At 39.8% G+C, this 24,376-nt stretch overlaps 1 protein-coding gene across 2 annotated transcripts in view; it reads left to right on the plus strand.

The window, feature by feature from the left end:
* Positions 1–12,356, plus strand: part of PHEX (phosphate regulating endopeptidase X-linked) — a 93,180-nt gene extending 80,824 nt beyond the window's left edge. For both annotated transcript variants that reach the window (XM_005151482.3, XM_031051074.2), the window contains 6 exons: positions 406–473; positions 2,235–2,365; positions 5,489–5,554; positions 5,662–5,766; positions 7,422–7,498; positions 11,030–12,356. In XM_005151482.3, the coding sequence (XP_005151539.1) occupies positions 406–473; positions 2,235–2,365; positions 5,489–5,554; positions 5,662–5,766; positions 7,422–7,498; positions 11,030–11,132 (550 nt within the window). In that variant the 3' untranslated portion in view covers positions 11,133–12,356. The remainder of the gene's footprint in view (positions 1–405; positions 474–2,234; positions 2,366–5,488; positions 5,555–5,661; positions 5,767–7,421; positions 7,499–11,029) is intronic.
* Positions 12,357–24,376: the final 12,020 nt, after the last annotated feature.

A 24,376-nucleotide genomic window follows, 5' to 3' on the forward strand; every position in this document is an offset into this window, starting at 1 on the left:
CAAACTAGAGCCAGTCATTTGCAAGTCTGTTTGTTGCAGCCTTTGATTTATTCTTTTTTCATTATGATATTAAGAGAATAATTTCACCTGTAACTTTGTTCCATTCTTAGTTAGGATACACACGATGCTGTAAGCTGAAGGATACATTTTGGAGCTCACATGATGCTAATAAGTGTATTGTTTAGAAGAATGTTTTTAAAAATTATATATTAAAGGCTGATTTCAAAGAAGTTTGAATTTAACATTCAGACTCTCAACAACTTTAAGGCAAAATTGTGCAGGTATGATTTTTAGACCCATTCCCCTCCTCCAGTTTAAAAAAATAGTAATCTTTGCCGAGGTCTCTGTCCTTTAACGTTTATGAGTGTGGGCACTTTCTGAGGAAACTGCTTCTTTGTGTTACAGGTCATTAAGCTATGGTGCCATAGGAGTAATTGTTGGCCACGAGTTCACTCATGGATTTGATAGCAATGGTGAGTTCTGGGTTTTTTTTTTTTTTTTTTTTTTTTATTTGTTAACAGTGCTGAATTGTGTCAAAAAAAAGAATAAAATTATAAAGTTGTATCTTTAAATTTATTTACAATCTTGTTTATCTGAATGGAGTTTTTTTGGTAAATTGTGCCACAAGTTTGGTGCTTATCTTGAATGGAAACTAAGAGATTCAGAAAGTTCTGGGTGGGGAGAGTGGGAAGGGTAAAGGGATAACTTCTGATTGATGAAAATTACTTCCAAGAAAATTCTTCATTTAAGTTTTGGCTGCTTCCAAGAGATGATTATGTACCAATATTAAAATACAACACCAGAAAAAAAGTGGAACAGAAAACCTATTGCAATATATATATATATATATAAATTGAGAAAAAGGAAAGAAAATGTCAGACCAACTGCCCTGAAAAACTAGGTGGAGCAGGGCATTACCACCATCTAACTTCAGCTATCACAATAAAGTTCTTTTTAAAATCAGGCTCCTGAGAGAGAAGGTGGGGAGGAGAGACAGAAGCACAGACCTCCTCCTCCTCCAGGGAACAATTTGGAGTGGCTGACTCATTGTCAAGAAAAACCTCTTTCCACTGAAAACACAGGGATTTTAAGGAAAAGCAGGCTTCTGCCTCACTGCCTAACTAGTGAGTTAGGTTGCTTATATTTCATCACATTGAATACCTTTTAAACAATAAAAGGGAAAACTTGTATCCTGTTGGCACTGCTATGCAACGTTTTGTGTCAGCAAGCACTCCAGAACAGAGAAATGTTTCTTCCAAACTCGTATCACATTTGTAGGTTATCTAATCTCCATCATGTCTCCAGCCTGTCAGAAAGCAGCATAAGATTTGACTCCCTAAGCAGACTACTGCTTCTCGCCCAGGCTCCTGCCTTCCGAATATAGAAATAAAATACATCTGTAAGGATTTTGTCATCTTGAACAAGAGAACTCATAGGGAAAAACTAAATAAAAAAATTAAAGAAAGCATCTTCAGTACTTGGTATCATGTCTACTGGTTTCTCCCTACCTCCCTTTCCTGCAGTTGTAACTAAGACTCAAATCATAGAGCGAGTCTGTGTCCACATGGACAGCTAAACCTGCTCTCAAAAAGAAGTCCTAACATATCTTGTGTCTCATGTCTGACTGGCTGGAAACATGATGGAGATTACCCTCCTACAAATGAGATAGAGCAGAGATCTGAGTGCCCATTTTCCATGATCTATTGCTGTAACCATCAGCCTAGGGAATTGGATATATGTATTCCTCTTGCTTCCGTGAACAGGATTCAAATGTTCTGGTTTTGCTCCAAGGCAAAAAATTGAAACTTCAGAAGTTTCCGTCAAATGGATTTTTTTTTTCTTTCTGGTCAAGCGTATAATTAATTAAGAACAAATTAGTTATCATCAGGTTTGCAGAAACAGAGACATATGGGCTAAGGATGAAAAATACAATTATACTTACAAGAAAGCTCATATGCCTCTCACACTGTGTAATTATAAAATATAGAACTCATTAGTCATTGCTATTTTTTTCTTTCTAAACATGGAAATTATGACAATAAATAGAAGGCCATCTTTTCACCACTGACCCGAGTGGGATCAAGATTTTGTACACTAATCTTACACATTTTGTACACACACTTGCATGAGTACATTAACATCTAATTTCTGTACAGGTGATAGATTCCAAAACTGGGAAACTATGGGGTTTTCTCCTACAAAAACATTTGTTTACTTTCTTTTTTTTTTTAAAGGTCGTAAATATGACAAAAATGGAAATTTAGACCCGTGGTGGACAACTGATTCTGAAGAAAAATTTAAAGAGAAAACAAAATGCATGATTAATCAGTACAGTAATTACTACTGGAAGAGAGCTGGCTTACATGTATGTAAAATACCAGTGATCGAAGGCAATGATGCACAAGGAGTTTGGGGTTTTTTTTGTTGTTTTTCTTTGTGTGTGTGTGTGGGGGGGGGGGGGTTTGGTTTTTTTTTTTTGTTTATTTGTTTAGGGGCTTTTGTGGGGCTTTTTTTTTTGTGGGGCTTTTTTTTTTGTTTTGTTGGGGTTTTTTTTGGGGGGGTGTTAAGTTATCTTTTTAAAACTCCCAGTATATTGGGATATTAGTCTACCAACTTCATTTCTCACAACAAATCATTTTTTTGAAATGAATAATTGTGATAAAAATTGTCTGTCAGATTTGATTAGTCCAGTCAAGTACCACTAGCCATACCTTGGTGACAGGGTTAAACCACTTCTCCACATCACATCATTTTGGAATCAGAGGAGGAGGATGAAGCCACTCAGCAGGGCTGGTCTAATTACTGTGAGCATGTTAAATGTCTTCTGAAGATGAGGTCTGTAATGAAAACTGAGCAGTCACTCTTTTTAAAAGAACATAATATCATGTTTTATAGATTGCTTTAGCAATTCTGCCTGTTATTTATTACAGCTCTAAAATGGATGCATAAACTTCTACTTTATTTCAGATTCAGCTCCTGCTATTTCTTCCATGTGTGCATGCAGACTCAATTTGTATCTCAAATGAAAGAGTATGATAGCAGTAGCTCATAGAAAAAGATTGAGAAAGAAGGTGCAAAGGAATGGTTTCTGTTTCATTGTCTATCAGAGCTATGGGCTTCCCTGAAAATGTGCACATTATAGAAGTGCCTAAGATGAAGATTAAACCAGGTTAAATCCCTGACCTCAAGAAATTAATAGCTAAAATTCCAATTCCCAGCTGGAACATGATTTTAATCTTAATTTTCAAGAAAAAACACATACCCACCTCCTACTTAATTCTTCCACCTCTACTTACATTTTAGAATCAGAAATACAATTATGTCTTTGTCTTTTAAGAATAGAGAGGTCACACTGAATGCTTAGCCTTAATTTTAACACTTTCCTTAGGCTGCTTGTATTAGTCTCAACAATAACAAAGCCATATTGTAGTTCAGTCTAAAGTCCAACAACTCAGTCTTGATATAAGCTAATTCACAACTAAAAATTCTCAGGCTCATGCCTGAATGTCTGCAGGACAAAAACAGTTAATATAAAAATTTCATTTAAAGAAGGTCATTAAAACCTTCCCCAAGGGCTCCTGCTGTTGGCTTGGCCATCCCATTTACCTTCTATGGTGTTTCTTGAGATGGGGTAGATCTGAATTTCCCTTCCAGTATAGCTACTGCCTTTGAACTCTGTGGATGGGCTTACTAGAAAGATCCTGTTATCCACAGCTTTATCATCTGCAAGGCTTTTTCCTCCTATTTCTATGGAATATATTAAAATACTTTTTAGATGATAGAAGAAGGATCTTCATATTTTCTGCCATATTTTATAGCTTCTGTATAAAGAGCTATGCATGGAAAGAGCTTTTTTATTATTTTTTTTTGTCTGTAATTTACTTCAATTTTCTACAGGTATTTTACCCCTGTATGAATATTTTTCATGGATCAAGAAACCTATTTACTTTTCTTCATTCTCACTGAGTTGCAATAAAAATGTCTCCAGAAAAGGAGTATAATGAAAGAAAAAGTGGATACAGAAATAGCATCAGAGTGCAATAATCACATAAAGTCATCTGATCAACTAAAGGGCTTATCATGGTCCCTGAGCCCTGTCACGAACTGTCTGTACAGAGTAGTCTCAGATACCTGACCCAGAGCTGCCTGAGATGAGCAGAAAGACTTCTTTCGCTTATTGAAATGCCCTATGGCCCAAGTGCCGCTGCTAGGTTACTCTCATGTTATGCTCTAGATCAGTCTACTTCACAAGCCCACTGTGGGAAAAAAAATGCATAAGTAGGTAGGCCAGAAAAAAGGCACCTGATGTGTGTGCGTATCCCCTGTTGTCCCAGCCCCTTTTATCCTAAAAGCCTCTCTCCCACCTCCATCTCTAGTCTCCTGAGGGGAAAGAGAGCTGATAGGAAAGGGTTGCACTTTCCTCTACTGCTCCCATATCTCTTTTATTACACCCTTGAGGAAGATGCCTTGAATCCAGTCTGGATGCTTGTCTGCACTGACTGGGGGGGTTGGGCATGTGTACCTGGGTGTTCCCTAGGTCCTTTTACTTCTTCTTCCCCATTTTCCCCTTTTACTGTCCTGAAATGAAGGTGAATACTGATGCCAACCCCTCCTATACTCATCCCTGCCGCATGGGAGAGCCTATAATCAGAGAATCTGCAGGCCAGCATTGACCTTCAGACCTCTGCTCAAAACTGCTCGATTACTGTGCTTATTTGAGGCACAGTAGAGAAAAAAACTGCTTACAAATACAGTTTAGTAACACTAAGACTTTAATGGGCCAGGTGATCAGAGATAATGCTGCACTTGCAGAAATGAGGATTTCTTCATAATGATACTGCACTTGGTAATACCAGGAGACTGGCTTTTTCACAAAGTTTAGATAGCTCTGCTTCTCACGGTATATTCTTGTCACTATTGCTCTTGCTTTAGGAATTAACACTGGGGAAAATCTCATTTGCAGCTATTTTTAGAGCACTGAATCAATTTCAATTCTGTTTCAGACAGTTATTTTTAATTACACTGGTTTATATTATGACTTAAAGGTTATTTTAGCATGCCAGTAATTTTATATATACAGTTAGTTTTAATGTCCCATAAAGAGTTATGTAGAGAAACAAATATAACCTTTTAGGTAAAAGTTTAAGAAAGCGGCTAATGGATCTCATGAGTAACCAGATAAAAACAGTCTTCAGGGGAAAATTACTGGTACTCAGATCAAAGATCAAGAACCGGATTCTTGACTGTATTTTATCTATTACATTTTGTGCTACAGAGATCTAGGACCAGAGCCAGGATAACTCATCACAGAAAATTGTTTACTGACAAGTTTCCACATTGAAACCCAGTTTTCTTAACCAGAGATATGGTGGTTGAAATTGGCTCAGGTCGTTCTTGCCTTGTTTTATTTTTTCCCCTGCTTCTTGAAGTTCATCAAGAAGGAAGTTCAGAAATGGGTCAAATGACTGATGTCCTTTCACTCTTCCAGGTGAAAGGCAAGAGGACTTTGGCAGAAAACATTGCAGATAATGGAGGTTTGCGAGAGGCTTTCAGGGTAAGTACATGAAAAATATCTGAAACATAGTATTATTTTAAAAAATAAGGAAAAAGCTGTTTAGGCTTCATGCTGCTGAAAGGCACTTAGTATATCTTTCTTATCAGGCATACAGGAGATGGATTACAGAAAAGAGGGGAGGAGAAGAAGAGCCTTTACTGCCAGGCCTTGAGTTCACACACAACCAGCTTTTCTTTCTGAGTTATGCCCATGTGAGTAATACAAATGTGTTTCAAATCCCCATCTATTAACCTGCACAGCTGGCAGTGCAGAGATGAAACTGCTTTGTTTCAATAATCTATACCAGCCAAATCGAGACTGTTCAGGGTATAAGCAGAGACTTGTTCTTCCAGGACTATTATTGCTTTTATCTTTTTCTGTCTTTGTCCTCTTCTATCTGTGGTGCCAGAACTGCTGAAATTATTCTTGGTTTTGCTCAGTGTTGTCAGAGTAGCTTTCTTTCCCCTTGCTTCTTTCCTGCTCTACAAGTGTCTTTTTGCATGTAGTGACTCTTTAGCCTCTTCCCATTTTAGCTTCCCAGATTTCTGGTGCTTGCAATACACAGCAGTTTCTGACTGCTTCCACCACAGACCACAAAACGTTGATAAGAGATGTGATTTTTTTTTTTTTTAAGACAAACATGTAGAACAAAGGAGAGAATCAGAAATTATTTACTTGGTTAAAAGAGTCAGGACAGACTCCCCATATAAGAAGTAAAAGTTGTGCTGTAAGACTACCCACCAGATGAAGAAATTAATCATCAAAACTGAAGAAACATGACCTAATGCAAACAGTGCAACCAGTGCTGGCTGAAAAATCACCTCTTTTCTGAGAGTCAGTGTGGCACTGTATGTGTCTATGGCCACTTCAGTTTGACAATATTGACCAATTAAAAGACTCCATTTAGGTCCTTTAGGCTGAGTAGACTTTCACACTGTGTCAGTTTTTCTCCAAGAAAACTTTGAAGCCATATGGAAGATCTGGGGGTCTCACAGGATTGCTGCAGGAATCACATGTCCAGTGGACCCTCTGATGGGAAGTGCATGCACAGTGTGTGCCAGTTACCCTTGAGCTCAGCTTCTTTCCACAGAGCTCAAGTCACCCAACAGATTCATTCAAACTGCTAGGGCTGTCTTCAGCCAGGCAAAATTGTACTGAAGTCTACATATCTCATGGGCAGTCTGGCTTAAAGGATGTTGTCAATAAGAAACATTCAGCACAGAGCTTAGTTAAGGTGGAAGCTGGTTAAATGGTATTTTTTCATGAATGGATACGGCATAAGAGGAATTATTCAGATGTGCAAATATTCTCTCTAGCCTGTTTTATGGTCAGTTACAATTGGGTCAAGTATTGTATCAGGAATAGTAAATCGGGTACCACTGATATAAACTTGAAAAATGTATAATTTCAAAAGAACTGGCATTCCAACCTGGAACAAATATATCAGGTAATATAGCTGCAATTCTAGATATGATAATCATCATTATGTGTAATAGCTTTGAGACTAAGAAGGAGGCTTGATAATTAAGGCATAAGGTGCTGCAGCACAAGCTGAAAGCAAGCTACCATTGAAGAGAATTTCAGAAAAATAACTAGTAAAGTGGCTATGAGCCAGTGATGGGAATGAGTGGGTGATGAATAACAGTGGACGAAGACTGGATCCATTGCAGGATTTGAAAACCAAGAAAATATGCCAACAGAAACCTGCAAGTTAACAAAGGTGAAACAAAACACAAGTTTGTGGTGGTTTTCTATTTTGTGCATTCTGTAAGTAATATGCATCTTAAAAACAGTGGCTTTACATTCTGCTTTGCTTAGGAAGTCATCCCAGATAACATGCTTATTCTTGCTTTTTGTCTTTTATTAGGTAAGGTGCAACTCCTTTAGACCAGAATCTGCAAGAGAGCAAATATATGTTGGAGCTCACAGCCCTCCTGAGTTCAGGTAAGTGCAAATAATGCATTTACTCAGTGTACATATAGAACCTGTCACTGCAGCACGAAGTGCAGAAATTTAGCATATTAAAGAGATGTTTAAAAACAAACACAAAATTGGTGTGTGCTCTTGGCTTATATTGAAATTGAGGTGTTTTTATTAGGTTATCTAGTGCTATTACAATTGCTCTTCTGTAAAAATGAAGGGCTTACATGTACCTTCAAAAGCAGTTGAACCAAAACACACTCTGATCCCTGTGATATCCTATAATCATGGCCTGAGTATCTAAAATGTCTCATCTTTATTTTTTTCCCCTGTGCAATTCTAGTTGTATATATTGAGGGTCTTTGATTTAATCTTCCTAAATTCATTAAAAGCTTTACAATTATTACCATGAATTATATTGATAATGCAAGCAAAACATGCTGTGTAAATTCAGTTTGAGATTGAGCTCTTCAACTGGCTTTCAATACATACTTTGCTTGAAGGAGCTGTGGCAGTCCTGCCATAACAAAGTGTCTGTGTCTTTGCCCAAAAGGCCTCCCACAGGCTCCTCAGCCACAGACATCCATGGCTGGAAAAGAGGGAAGGTTTAAAAACTACATAAGAATTAGGAAGCCAAAGTTTATTTCTCTGCTTCTCCAGAGGGTTTGCGTGACCAAGAGCTAATTGTTTCTGTTGAGTTTCTATATTGGTTGCATTTACTTAATTGTGTGTACATCCTCAGCTGAGTGTTACATTACCACTGTATTTGGAGGAAGGATGTTAACTCCCAAGCTGATTCATAGTGGATGTATCTCTAATACCCTGGATTAGTTGCCTTCTGGAAATTCCTGCTGCTTTCTGTTGACTAAAGAGGGAGCTGGGCTTCCACCTTCTCCATGGGTTAATTTAGTTGATATAAGCCCGCTTTGCCTCAGCTCTCTCTTGGTAAACTAGAAATAGCAACAGTACCTTCACAGGGGAGCTGTGGAGTTGCTTCACAGGTACTCTGAAATACTCCCTGGACATGGCTGTATCAAAGCTGAAGATATAAAATTGGCATGCATAACACACCTTAGGCTACTTATAACCAGAATGGGTTAAGAAATAACGAAACTGGAAACATGATGACACACAAAAAATTGATATAACCTAACAGTGCAGATGTGTATGCGTCTTGGTAGACTTGTAAACTCTGCATTGAAACCTGCACTGCTGTGCCTTTGCAATATCTGTAGTGAGGGTAAATGTAGTGCAGTGTGCAAATGTGCATGCCTTTTAACAATTGAAAACACACCATGACAACGAGGACAAAAGTATCAGGCTGATCTCCAGCCTACAGATTGGTATATTTTCAATTGTTCCTACCTTTGGTAAGATTTTGGTAAAATAATTATCTCTTTCCTTTTAAAGTCCTCAGATCTATTTACCTATACACATGATCCTATATTCCAAATCATTATATGGCTACATTCCCATGAGATGGTGCAAATCCCAGAATATACAGGGAAGCCTGTGGAGAGAGCATTCATGGGGAAAGCTTATGAGGGAATCAGGCTAAGAAAGAAAATTCCAGAGAAAATTAGATTAATTTGGGGTCTAGAAAATACAGGCAAAACTTTTTCTTAGTTTTTGTGTAAGATGCTCAGTACAGGCTTCTGTTTCAGACATGAAGAGAAACTGTGACGTTTGTCTGTTCTTGCCAATCCTATCAATTGCGCTAACAAATTATATTATCTGTTTCCCTCAGCTTTATGTCCCAAGAGTGTCACAGCTGTACAGCTAGTTTCAACATTGGCAGATCCTGCTATCCAAAAACCCCAAACAGTCCTTTTTAAAGTAATTATAAAAAATAACTATAAAAGCTGTAAGAGATGAGCAACATATATCCTGAGCATAGGCCTATGCGTCTGAGCTAGTCACTCCAGGTTTTCACAGCCAAAAAAAAAGAACAGGCATTGTGGAAATATATCAGTATCTAACATCTTTCTGTAAGTAATAAGTTTAGATTACTTAGACTCTGAAAGTACATGTTTCTTTTGACCACCAAGGGAGTTCAGGGTGACCTGTGCAGGGGAAGATGTCTCTACTGTAGTTCAATGGGATGAAATCCAGACAACCCACTCTGATTCCACAGTTAATCTCTGACAATATCAAACCATGGGTAGAAAAGTCAGGTGCATGGGCGCATTATAATCTTTTGCTGACTATATGATAGTATTTTCAGTATTAACGTGCGTCTTCACTGTAGTTGAATGCCAGTTTCAGAGCAAAATCCCTGGCATGGCAGGCAGAACTCCCACCAACTTCAGCAGCAGTTCTACATGACCAACTCTCGCTGTTCCATTCCCTGAATATGTATTTGCAGCGTTGTTACAATAAAACTGTGTATCTTATTTCTTTGTAATTCTACCTACAAAGCTGACCTTTAGACATTTTTTGTGCCAGCTGACTCCAAATTTTCTTACTCACATAAAGGCTATCAATATAATAAGAATGTTTGCTACCGTGCTGAGCTACACTGAGAAGCTGATTGTTTGCAATGGAGAAAAATGCCTTCCCACTGCATAGCAAAGAGGGTGAAAAGACATATAATTAATATCTCAGTCGATACGTCTTTGCTTTTAACTCAGAATGCTGTTTAACATATTTCAGGTTAGTAAATTCCAAGATGCTTAAAAGCATAGGAAAAATCAGCAAATACCACAATCCCAAACTAGCAATGGTAAAATAACACCTTCTGACAGCATCAAATAATACAGACATGAGAGCAGGAGCCAAGGATGACTGCAAACAAAGAGCAACCTCTTCCTCTATGCCTGAAAGTGCCAGTCTCGAGTGCAGACACATTGTCTAGTTTGTATGAGGCAATGATGTGCTGCTCTTTCAGTAACACTCCATCTGTGGTGCAAGCAATAGAGCTTGAGAGCTGGTCAGGGCAGAAGCCTCAGAAAATGTATTTCCAAAATGTGAGAGGAGTTGAGATGCTCACAAGGTAAGGCTGAGCTAGCCAACAAGAGAGGCTGTGTCTGGCTCCCCTTTGCCCCCAACTTCAGGCTGCAAAGTCCCAGGGAGCCAGCATATGTGTTTGTGTGCATAGGTGGGCAGAGGATGTTGTTACAAGAACCTTGCTGGCATGAGCCAAATCAAACAACTTCTAGCACAGCCATGATGTTTCTTTACACACTCTTGCTTGCTGGACTGCAGCATTTTGGCAGGTACTGGAAGAAGGATTCTACCATGCAAGGCTACCGCTGATCTCCCACCTCTGTTGCCAAGGGTCAGATTGCTCTAAATGGCATAGTACCCTCAAGGTATAATTGTTTTGTTGAGTTTCTAGCAAAGTAAGATGCTTCTCAAAGCACTGAATGGAACAATATTATCTTCACATTAACTGGGAGTGCTTCTCCTGCACTTTTGGGGTTTATTTTTGGAAAAATTATATGGAAAGCCTGAAAATTAAACCTGAAGTCAACACACTGAAACACACACTCACACGCCTGTGGTGTTTAACAGAAGACAATCTGCATGTCAGTCACTTCCATCTTTTCTTTGCAGAGTTATCGGTGCCATGAGCAACTTTGACGAGTTCCGTAAAGCTTTCAATTGCCCAGCAAATACAACAATGAACCGAGGGGCAGAATCCTGCCGGCTGTGGTAGATGTCCAGTCAAGGTCTTCTGTCAAGAGGGGTCTCCAACATGAATTGCTACACCTGAGCTCAAGCCCGCTGCTAGGGTTTCAGAATAACATTTTGCAACCTGGAGAGCTGTTACTTCAAATGCATCACCCTTATCCATGCTCATTACCTGCATGGATCTAATCACTCTCTATTCAGAGCCTAGAAACACTCAAAATAGAAGAGGATGGATTTTCTTTTTTATCCATAAAATTACTCCTGCTCATCTTCAGTTGCACTGCTGTTGATGGGTAACTGCCATTACCAATTCTAATTCCTGATTTATAGCTGAGCCAAAGGTAAATGCTAAAATCCAGTTTTAATCTATTGCTCTGTAGGGGTGCTATGCAGAATGCTCCCACACAAAATTTATTTTTTTCTGGATGAAGGAATTCATGAGACCTGCTATAAAGCAGCTCTGATCTACTGTGTGATACAGCATTTTCATAACTTAAACTGTCACTGCCCAGCATGCCATAAATGATGTTGCATGATGTAAAGACACACAAGACATTATATAAATTAGGTTTAATATGTCAGATTAGTGCCTTAGGTTTTGGAACAGTTTCAAACTGAGAAAGCACCTCACAGTTTCCATCTGCTAGGACTAAATAGAAAGCATACTTGTCAGATCATAGCCCCTTCTAATTTTAGAACAGTTTATGATAAAAATCAATGTATAGTGAAAATCAGAGGCTTGCAGAGGGAATTCCCAGCACCATGATATTTAGAAACATTACAGCACTTATTCTTATTTACAGTGTGGGCAGTTTTTTCCTAAAGGGTGATTTTTATCTTGTGCTGAAGGTAGCTTCACCTACATTAATTTTTAAGTCTGAAATACTACACCAGTTTTAATCTAGAAATTTCTTAGTGTCTGGGTCTTATAGAGGAATGTTAGTAGCGTGCATGTTTGTCCTCATGTTCTAGACAGGACAGGGTGGCTTTTGATTTTAATGAAAGACTATATGACTGAAAAACAGGGCCAGGAGCACTCAACTTGTCTGAATAAAAAAGATCAGCTCAGGAGCAGAGAACATTTAAATACAATATACATGCAGGCCAGTTGAGTTTTTAATTTGATTTCTAACAATATTCATTAAAAAAAAACAATAATTTTATTGCAACAGAAAGACTGTAACACATAACTGTTACTAAGCAGGGAGGGAAACCAAAACCATCCCTTTCTTCCCCAGCAAAAAGATATGTATTTAACTGCTATTTATTTATACCTTGTGCATTAATTCATACATGTAGAATTGTTTCAAATGGAGAGTTTCTTTAGACCAATTTAATTATTGCAAATCTATGTATGTATCTTATATATATACATTTATAGATATATACAAAAAATTATAAATTCTTCTATTTGCTTAAATTTTATCCTATCAATATAGATAGCAAGTTAACAAGATAAACTTTCTTTTACAAGGATTGATTAAGTGTTGTCCAACTGTCAAGGTGGAGGAAGGTTCAAGTGAAGCTAAGTTTGGGGTTGTTTTCCTCTGTTTTTTTATAAAGTAGGGTGCCATCATGGAACCATAATTTATGGAAAGATGCAGGCCCTCAAGCTACCCTTCAGAAAGAAGGAAGCAGATATTTCTGAATCCAAGGCACTGTTGTCACTTCTTAGAAACAAAGTATTATGTTTCATGGGACCAGGACTTCTTTTTTCAATTTTTTCCTGAAAAAGTCAGTCTTGAGAGGAAAAGCACTTTTGCTTCCTCTGGGACAGCTCTTTTCCTGGGTTTCATGGATTACACTTTGTCATTTGAATAGCCACTAGTAAATTTATTTCCTGGAAGTACTTTTCACATAAACTTTGATGGCAGTATTTTTATAGAGATTTTCCTTAAACAAGGAAATGGGTCTTGAGCAAAATGATACAATTCTCTTATTAATGGGAAAGTTCCTTAGCACTGACACGACTTATGTTGGTTGCTTTGGATCAACAGTCCAAAGTGCAGCAGTGATAGCCTGGCCCCATTAAAGGTACTACCAATACGGTCATTGTCCTCAGAAAAGTCAGGACATAACTCAAACACTTATCTAAACTTTCTTAACTACTGGACTATGCAAAGCCAGTTTCACAACAGTCAGCTTTAAGTTTTCTATTTTTATCTCTCAGATCAGAGATGTATTTCCAAGAGTTCCTCTGTCACAACTATTTTCCAGTGGGAGAGATTCTTTAGCTTTGTGGTTTATGGGGTTGTTTCTCTGTGCTGGATAGCAATTTCTTTCTAAAATGCCTGATGTTTGCTGCCTTAAATGCCACTCTTGCTAGGCTTCTTTTATGTTTAATACCCAGGGGTTTTGAACTGTGGTATGCATATTCACAACAGCACAACACCTCAGCAAAACTGTTTCATCCTTGTTAGGGCAGCTCCTGCAGCAGGCAGGGGTCCTTGTCCCAGGCTGGGGAAATAACCAGGAGGTGCAGGGTTTTGGGGAAAGGCACTATGAGGGAGGAAGAGAGGGCATGACCAGATTTTACACTCTGATTTTACCCATTGAGAGGGGCCTACACTCTGTCAGGAAAGCCAGAAGTCCTTGCTGACTGGCACATTGTTCCCAGTTTGTGGAATTCTTGCTGTTGACTCAGGTTTTTGGTTTTGGTTTTGACTTCAGTCTAGAATATATCCATGCAAGGATTCTAGCCTGCCTCATCTGCCTTCTTTTTACTTCAAAACAAACAGCCAATGATGCAATTCAAAGTTCATTTTAGAGTCAGCTATTTAGGTACCATTTGAAATGTAAAGCAGAAGGTAATCATAGAATCATAGAATAGTTAGGGTTGGAAAGGACTTTAAGATCATCTAGTCCCAATCGCCTTGCCATGAGCAGGGACACATCACACTAAACCATGTCACCCAAGGTTTTGTCCAACCTGGCCTTGAACACCGCCAGGGATGGAGCTGGGCAACCCATTCCAGTACCTCACCACCCACACAATAAAGAATTTCTTCCTTATATCCAATCTAAACCTCTGCTGTTTAAGTTTCAACCCATTACCCCTTGTCCTGTCACTACAGTCCCTAATGAATAGTCCCTCCCCAGCATCCCTGTAGGCCCCCTTCAGATACTGGAAGGCTGCTATGAGGTCCCCACGCAGCCTTGTCTTCTCCAGGCTGAACAGCCCCAACTTTCTCAGCCTGTCTTCATATGGGAGGTGCTCCAGTCCCCTGATCATCCTCGTGGCCCTCCTCTGGACTTGTTCCAACAGTTCCATGTTCTTTTTATGTTGAGGGCACCAGAACTGCACACAATACTCCAAGTGAGGTCTCACGAGAGCAGAGTAGAGGGGCAGGATCACCTCCTTCGACCTGCTGGTCACGCTCCTCTTGATGCAGCCCAGGATATGGTTGGCTTTCTGGGCTGTGAGTGCACACTGCTGGCTCATGTTCATTTTCTCATTGACCAACACCCCCAAGTCCTTCTCCGCAGGACTACCATGAATTTCCTTTTTGCCCAACCTGAAGCTCTGCCTGGGATTGCTCCGACCCAGGTGTAGGACCTTGCACTTGTCATGGTTAAACTTCATGAGGTTGGCATCAGCCCACCTCACAAGTGTGTCAAGGTCCCTCTGGATGGCATTCCTTCCCTCCAGCATATCAACCGAACCACACAGCTTGGTGTCATCGGCAAACTTGCTGAGGGTGCACTCAATTCCATTGTCCATGTCAGTGACAAAGATGTTAAACAAGACTGGTCCCAACACTAATCCCTGAGGGACACCACTCGTTACTATCTCCAGCTGCACATTGAGACATTGACCAAAACTCTTTGCAAAACAAACACATTCTTAAAACTTGGTCAACAAAGATAGACAAAATACAGTGATGGTTTCTTAGGGCTCTACCTATTGTCCCTGTTCTGCCTGACTCCCTGCCCTGTTTTTTTTTATATTGTGCCTACTGGGTCTATGCTAGCAATGCTTTCCTGTGCTCCTATCAGGCTCACCTATTACACCTTTGCAAACAGATCCTTCATCACATGTATTCTTCTCCTAGGGCCTGTAATTTTTTTTTATTTGCTATGATATTGAGAATTGTTTCTTCCTTTTGGCTCGGTAATCTTCTGTTCCACTGATCAGGAGGGTAAGGATCACCTGAATGAAACATTTTTATCTGTGTAAATTTGAAGAGATATTTTTCTACTGTGTAGACATAAAGGAACAAGATCTACTCCTGTCCCATGTCCTCTTATTTGGTTTCTGAAAATATGGAAACCTGTTATGCTATGCTACTCTCTGCTATTCTGTACATGCTATGCTATGCTATGCTGTTCTGTTCCATCTTTTTGTGATCCAACCCTGAAAATGCTAAAACACTACCGTATACATTGTATTTCTGCTGATGGGATTGTGAAGAAGCTAGCTTTACATACACAAGTAGCTCTCTGAAAAAACAGCGGTGCTATCCACCTGTGTAAACTGCATAGGTACATAAATGATGACCAAGCTGGGTCTAGATGCTGAAGGACCAAAAACCCCAGCTATGTTATAAAGCTCTGCCTCTTGGTCTGTGCAAGGGGACTTTGGAATTCTTTAGGTACGTATATATCATGACACTAAATGTTTTAATTATTTATAAAAGAATCAGGTGGTCTTACCTATAGCTTTTTATTTAGTATTATTCAACAGATTACAAGCTTAGAAGTGTATTTTATAGTAATATTATATATATATCTCCAAAGAAATATTAAAAGCCCGACAAATCAAGAGGCAGAAGTATAGCCAGTTAAAAGGTCTTTTGTGTTTATGTCTTTTAATCTGGATTTTTATTTTGCTAGTCAGTCTGACTATCAATTTTTCTTCTTGCATAATTCAGTGATTGTTTTGACAATTTTGTTAGCCAATAAAAGCCAAAATGGTGAAGATTTTTCCTATGCTTGCAGTATGGCACAAGCTGCTTGGCATGTCACTGTACAACTCTACAATGTTACCTCTGTAATACGCAGTCTTTATAAAATGTAATAAACAGCATAATGACACAGTCCCGGCTTCTCAAGCCTACTGTTACTGCCTGACAGGCTAAGATGCTCCTTTGTAAGAGCTGTCTAGCCATCTTGAGCCAGAGTTTATCAGGCTTCAATTGCCCCCACTAATCTGCTGGAGGCAGTTGAAATGAACATAGGGTGAGCTACTGTGGACACGGGCTGGATGCTGTGGAAATTACAGCAGGGCAGGCAGAAGACCTGTCCCCACTGGAAGCTGGCGGGGCATAAGAAGAGGGTGGGAGATTCACCTGCCTGTCAGACTCACTCTTGTTCTCTTGCCCCAGTCTGTTCCTGTCTTGGCTCACCCTGTGTAGCCTCACCTACTTTTTAATTGCTTTTAAGCATTTTCCAGAAGTGTTTTCAAGAGGATAACCCTAGTGCCATGCCTGAGTTTGAACTGCTACTTAGCTTAGGGACGTCTCTTTCCAGCCAGCACAAAGGAACAGTTTCTCTGCCTTGCTGGGTTGTGGTATGACAGCAAGTAGCTTATCTTGTTGATATTCCTCATTGCGTACCTCACGATCCTGACCAAGAATTTGTTCAAGGGCTGTTTGGGCACAGGGATGGTGCCAATGCCCTGTATATTACCAACTTGTCTCTTCCAGGCTAAGTGCTATGTTTCTTGGGCTCTGACCAGTTTCCTGACACTGCTTGGATACCCACAGGCAGTGATGCTGGCCCAGCTTAAGGCAGCACAAAGCCTGTGAACAGTAAGGAGCAATTGTACCTGGTGGGACTTTGTCTGAAGCTGGCCTTGCCACATCCTTTGAATGATGCTCAGCTTCTCAAAGCCCATAAATTTGTGCTGGCAGCTCTCCACAGAGCTCCTGGTTTGCAGTGGCAGGGACCCTTTTGGTTTTGGAAGCTTGCATCAGTTCTGTCACTGACTTTACTGTGCAGCCTTATCAACATTTCTACAGGCAAAAGCAAAGTTTGCATAGAAGAAGATGAATGAAAAAGCAAAGGTTGGGGCTGCAGCATCAAACCAGCCTCAACAGGAGGAAAATATTTTGCTCAGCTCTCATGGGGTTTGCTGAGCTTGCCCACATCTTGGAAAGATACTGTAACAATGGCTGTAGATCTCCCTGAGGAATTCAGGGTTTATCTGCTACAGCAAGAGCTAGGCTTCACTAATCAGACAATTTAATCCCATTTAAAATGTAATATATATTTTTTAAAAAAGAAAAGGAAATAAAGATTCCTGAGGGATTCTCCAGCAGAGTAGTATGTTTTATTAAATATACCATCAAAGTTGGAAGTTACTGTGAATCAAGTTAATGCGTTATGTTGAATTGTGATCGAGGAAAGAGATACAATGGTATTATTCTGATCATCCATAAGTACCACGGCTGAAACAGCTTTACGTACAAGGTCAGACACATACATAGATGCATACATGGGTGTGAACTTAGCTTTATTTTTGTATTTATTTATTTTCATCCTTAAATTTAAAAAATGTCTCTAACAATTGTACCACGTCCACAGTTCCTGGTGTTTGAAGTGGTGAAAATGTGACCTGTTTGTTTAACAAAGCTTGGGGGAGGGCTTCAACAGGAACTTTAAAACTTTTTCTACCACAAAGTTTATTTAACAGACCAGCACCACTGTGGGCAATGGCAGTGGTGGTTTATACACACTCCCATTCTGATGATGTGAATAGCAGAGATTTCAGTACACGAATCTGCAAAAATCTGGTATCAGATCCTCTTACTTCAACACTGGGCAAGTATTTGGGTAAAACCAGGAAAAAAGAAAATCTTATCAAATGCAACAATCAGGGAAACATGAATATACATATATATGCCATGATATACAGTTTAAAAAAGGCTGTGGTGGAAGATGCAGTTGCCAGAGGGGACTGGTTCACAAACTTGCCGGATCATTTCTGCTGGGAAAAAAAACTTCAGTACAAGAGACCTGTCTGCCTTTGTAGCTCACTGGGGAGTGTCTGGGTGTTACAGCTCAGTCTGTCTGGGGGGTCTCAGCACTGTGCCCACTCAGAGGTCACTCCATCAGCCAGGGAGCTGGAAGGGCTATCTGCATTTTCTAGGGTGTCCAAAGCCCCCGAGGAGCTTGCCTGCAATTCTGCCACTGAATTCTAGCTTTATGCATATTTTCTGTCCTTTTCCTCCAAGCAAACATAAGCCACATGAATCAACCAAACTCTAAACCAGAGCATCTTAAAGGAAAAAAAAAATTAAAATGGTGCCTTTATTAGTCCATGCTGCAAAACCATGCAGTGCCACCGCATCCATCTTAAAAACACCCACATATTCTGTGGAAGAGGGCTGCTCTAACCAGACACTTAAGACATATGTTTTCATGTCATTCTACTAGAATGGAACTTCAGCCTTTTGCAGTGGACAGAGTAAAGCAACATATGGAGTTATCCCTGAATAGGACAATAAAGAGAAATTAGGAACTCTTTTCTTCAGTGTTGTAAATCATTGAAAGCTTTTATAAATCATTAGTGTAAGTATTGCTATAAAAGATGATATATATTATACATAGGCACAGCACAGGAAGTCTGTAAGTCTGTACTATTTAAGTGTATATAAAAATGTCAGAAATATGAACTATTTTTTAATAAACTAGAGTCTCAGGGTAGAGCTCTGACCTTGCTGACTTCACTGGGTGATTAATGTCTGTGGGGCCAGGAATCTTCTCCATCTGGATAGTACACAGACATTACTGATTTAAAACTATTTGGGGTACATATTTTCTTCTAGCCAGAAACAAATTTCTAGCCTTTGGGATTTTCAAAATCCACCCTCTCCTCAGCCATTTGCATACAACTGTCTCTGTTTACCCTTATCTGGCAGGTATTGCATTTTCATCCTTTTAAATACTTCAAGTTTACTTTATCACTGTTTCAGAATGGCAAAGTAGGGGTTTCAACTTGACTTACCCAGATGAGGCTCTGTTAACCATTGAAGTAAACACAATATGTCCTATCAAACTAGATGTAGACCTATTTTTGCCACTGAGGCATTTTTGTCTCCATGATGAGACAAAAAAGTTTCACGTTACTGGAGTGATTGGGAAATCCAACAATGCCTGCAGTAGGAACAGTCTCTCCTGGGTGCAGGGTGGCCAGGGAGACTGCAGGTGGTCCACCAGAGACTGTAAAAGCTGCTTGGCAAGAAGGCAGTGAGTGCTTTCCCTGTGCACCTTGCACTACATCCAAGATATTTAAATGGTACCACCTAGCAAAACAAAGACATCTACTGTCTTTTGAAAATAAAGTAGATAGGAAAACTCTAGCTACCATATTGACTGAGGACAGCAATAAAAGCACCCATGTCATGATCCAGCAATGTTACAGCCATGAGCACCTGCAGAACTGCCTCTGCCTGCAGGTTTGTCTTTCCCTTTGTTTTGAGATGACACAAAAGGCTGTATGGGCTGATTGAGGAACAAAATCCCACACCATCAGGAGAGCAATGCAGAAGGAGGGCTTGATAAGAAACATGGGACCCCCTGTTCTGCTAGGACAGGAGTCACTAGTGGCTCCAGCACCAGTTCCTGCTTCAGCACCTCCTTACAGTCAGGTATAACCCATTTGGTTAAACCTCCTGCTTCCTTAGGGAAGCCTGCCTATGAAAAAACAAATTAAATGGGAAGCAGGAAGAGGCTTTGCACACAGAGATCTGTCTTAGCAGTTGGGCACATCTTGGTTCACAAAACCATTGGTGCAAGGACTGGCACAAGCAGAGGTCTGCCACCTAACCGGGTAGCAGGGTTCATCAATTTCTCACCCCTATATTTCACAGCAGGGGGCCAAGCCTCTGTGGGCATGTTGTTGCTGCTGGAGCTAGGCCCTGCCAACAGGGATTGGGTGTGCAGTGTGCATATATGCAATGTGCATAGGTGCAGCATGAGGATGAGCAGTGCACATGTGCAGTGTTCATATGGGCAGTTTGAGTGTGCAGTGCACATATACAGTGTGTCTCCAGTCTGCCTGCCACCTTCCTCTTATTCCTTCTCCTTCCTGCAACTAGGTGAAACAAGCCCAAGCAGGAGTAGGAAGGAAGCAGTGTGGTCCTTTTCTAAGCCACTTCAGCTGGACTAATCCACTGGAAGGCTCATCTTGCAGCAATGGCATTTAGCAGCCCCACCTGGTCCCAGGCTGAGACAGTGGAAAGGTGTCAGGTCAATTTAGAGACAGTATAAGAACATGTCTCCTCCTGGCCTGGTCATGGTATGGCTCCAGCTAATAATTATTATTTTAGTTCTTCAGCACGTGATAAAAGAGCAAAATATGGAGCCTTCCTTTAGGGAACACTTCCATTATTTCAGCTGGGTTTTCTTTTGTTCTGCTGTCAGTTCAGCAAGAGCCAAACTAGCAACAGACCTGCTAGCACAGTACTCCTTGCAAGAACAACATGTGTTGAAGCAATCGCTATGTCTGTTTTCAGCATGCTTATTCGGCTTTGTTTTAATAAATCCAGTAATAGGCATTCAGAAGCAAGGAAAGGAAAAGAATAATTTGAGAACAAAGCTGTTGTAAAGAATACAACGCACACACGGTACAGAAGAGTGTGATTTTGGAGGCCTGTGCAGCTGTTTTATTTCTTTAGAGGATTTTAATCAACCTGATTACACTGTGAAACAAATGGACTTTTAAAACAGTTTGGTGATAATCACCCAGAAGAAAAAACAAAGAGGATTTTCCCACTCTCATATCCCTCTGTTTAATTTTCTCCTTTTCATGTGATTTGACAAATAAAAGTGCTATATTATCTCATCTTAATTAAAAAATATCCATGCTGGGTTTTTTGCTAGAGAAGCAATTTCAGTCTTTGCCCATTATATCATTTAATCAGAGATATCCTAAATGCTTTCAAGATTGCCATAGGTGCACCAATCTTATTTCCATCCGTGTAATGGCTTCCCCAGTGGATTGGAAAAACCTGTAATTGGACATGTGCCCATCCTTTCAAGTGGGATTAGCAGGCCTGCTGCAGTCTTCCCCAGATTTCAGGGTCTGATGTTCTTGTCTTGCTCCTTCTGTACCTACTGTTGCAAAGCAACTCTCCAATGCCATCTTTTGAATTGGGGTATACAGACAGAGCAAAGAGAAGAGTTAAGCTGCACTGCTGTGCACCCTAGGTCTTTGTTCTTTGCCTGCTTTTGTAGGTATAGGAGTACTGACCATTGAGAAATTGGTGTCTTCTGTCTAGAATACAGAGCTCTCCCTGTGCAAACCATTTTTACTCTGTTCTGTGTTAAATGGAGAACACTAGTTCAAGGTTTAGCATCATCTTTTGATGATGAAATAATGGTTCCCTAGTTTAGTTCCTGCTCCTTAGGTTACCCTGTGTTCAGCTGGAAGTGAGTGAGTTTTCTTCTCAGCATGACTCATCTATCTCTTACCTGTTTCCCAAGTCTGAGCATTTGTGCTCCTCACAGTAAATGGTCTCTTCCAGGAGATGCAAGTGGTCCAGTTCTGATGAGAAGCTGTACATTCATTTTAAAATATTTCAGATTACTTTAAGTGTATCTTAAAAAATCCCAAAACTACTAGGAAGAAATGGAGAGAGAAGTGACATTCACTAATGGACGTAATCAGGTGCCAGTCTAAAATGCATTCCTTTGTTCAGCTGCAAAAATACGGCCTTATTAGAAGAATTACGGTGACAATTCTGTTGGTTATCTTAATCAGCTACTCAGTTTTGCTATCCATATGGTCCTTTACAGGCTTAAATCAGTGAATCGAAGAATAATTCCTGTTGTGCCTTTGATTATCCTTTGGGGTATAATTTTGTTTATGAAATTTCATGCCCCTGAAAAAGTTTTGGAGAGTTCCAAAGGTGAATGCTTAATTTGAGTAGGGCAGACATACATCAGCATGGAGACCACAAGCATACTGCTCATCTTCTGCCAGTCCTGCCAACCTGGGTTTCTGGTAGCAGATGCGGCAGCATCAAAGAATCTTTCTACTAACCAACTGGCAGGACAGGGGGGGTGCATGAGGGGTGTTTAGCTGGAGAGAGATGATTTCATACATGAAGATATGGGCTGACAAAATGGCTGATCCGGGTTTGATGCTTGCGTGGAAAACTCTCATTTTAATGCATTTCCAGATCAGTTTGTCATACTGGTGTTACACCATGCAACAGGTCAGGATACAAAGACAGATCAGATGGAATTGAAGGTGAAAGCTCTCTGTCCATATACCTCTCTTGGGGTGTTTAAGTGAAATATCTTTGGTGTCAAGAGTGCAGTGGAACAGGCCCCAAAAAAAAGAACAAAAACACTGACTGTCTCCTTGTCTCCTTATTAAAGCTGAATATCCCAGGAGCTCAGAGGGCACCTGAAGACTGCCCATGACTTGCTTGGTTCTGCTTGTGGAGAGAGTGGATATCACCAACAAATACAACTATTTAGAAGGAGCACATAGTCCTGAAAATAGTTGGTTTTGATACACACGATTTTAAATTTAATTTTCAGATAATTCTGGCAGGAATTAACTACGATTATGCAGTACAGGAACTGGAAGAGCCCTTCTTTCCATATCAAGATGACACAAAACCGTATGATTTTAAGTGTGGTACAACAGAGATTTGAATCTATGGTAGAACTCATGAATGTTTAAAAGCAAGGGTTTAAAAGCTGTTAATTGCAAGCTGAACAAAAGGAAAGAGGAATAAGAAAGCAGGTCCTGAGTGAGATTTGAGTCAAAATATGCAGCAAGAATACAGGAAGATCTAAAATTAACCTATAATGAAAGTCTTTTCATTTGCCAGGCAAGGCTTCCAGGCCTTAACTGAAGTGGTCAGACAGTCATTAACAAGGAGGGCATCAGCCAAATATCACACAAAATGAGAAACAGAAAGGTGATTCTCAAGCTGATGTGAGAAGAGGCTGCAAGGGCTAAGAAAACCATGTACGGTGTAGGAAATCAAGATGAAAACAGTCATATTGTCCCAAAAGAGCATTTCATAGGGGCAATGAACAGTGGTGCAAGAGATGATATATAAATAGACAACTTCAAAGCAATGTACTATTTTGACATTTTAAGTTGGAGACCTGCTGCCTCAGATCCCTACCATGGAAAGAGCAGTGTCCCTGAAGGCAGGGGCTAAAGGAGGATCCAGACTGGCTCTGGGCCTTAATGCAGCAAGTAACAGATGTCAATGTGTGACCAGGTGTGTGCTTTGTTTTAGTGGAAAATGAAGTGAAACAGGAACTCTTCCTTTATGTATCACTGCAAAAAGTTAACAAGAGATAAAACATTTGACATCAAAGGCAAGAAGAGATAATTTTGGCAAGGTAACTGGTGTTTTTCTCATAACATTACAATGAAAACCTCAAGCTGGAAAGTCACTTGAAAAAAAGCAAAGACAGGAGTCCAGGCAGCACCTCCTTTGATAGCCTCTACTTTCTCTTCCTGCCACTTTCACACCTGATTTATTTCATGAGAAAATGCCACAGATTTCTGCTGGTGAATACAGTGAAAGTGTTGAACTCTCTATGAGCTGCACTGTAGTTCACATGAAATATGAAGGTTAATGAGTGGCAGGAAACTAGAATCTTTAAAGGAAAGATCAAGAACACATTTTATCTTCTAGGGTTTTTACATTTACATGTTGGAAACATGGTAATCTTTCATTGTGAAGACAAATGGGAACATAAACCTTACTGTTTTCCAAAATTTTGTTTGCACCAAGGTTCTCCTAGGAAGGCCTTAGGGAGCAAGGACTTGTAGGATACAGCGCTTTGTCCTTTGTCCACTGAGTGTGTGCTCAAACCATAGATTTAGATTTTTTCCCAGAGCTGTCTTTCATCTTTCCAAACACTTGACAGAAGTGGTGGCTCTCCCAGTCATCTGAATCCCATTCCAGGCAGATTAATTAATAAAGTGCTTATCTTAATGTCCTATGAGGAAAAATAAAAAGTTTTCCAAGTGAAAATAGATATAATGTAGTGGAAGAATGTTAAAATACAATTAGTAATTTATGTGCATTGTAAGTTAAAAAATACATAGTAAAAGTCAGAGTTTGGGAAAATATTTGAGAGGCACAGTAACAAAACAGAGCAATGAATTTTCTCTCTCTCTGATGTGTCTTATAAGATGAATTTTCTATAAGCTTTTTTCTTTGAGGATTTCAAATCTTCCATGGAGGGTTGACATCTGGAAATTATCCCTTTCCATCTGTGTGCTGCTTCCAAACCTTGAAAGATTTAGATGAGCTTGACTAGTTCCCTTGCGTAAATGGCTCCAGT

This window comes from Melopsittacus undulatus, chromosome 2 (genome assembly GCF_012275295.1).
Source record: "Melopsittacus undulatus isolate bMelUnd1 chromosome 2, bMelUnd1.mat.Z, whole genome shotgun sequence".
NCBI classification, from domain to species: domain Eukaryota; kingdom Metazoa; phylum Chordata; class Aves; order Psittaciformes; family Psittaculidae; genus Melopsittacus; species Melopsittacus undulatus.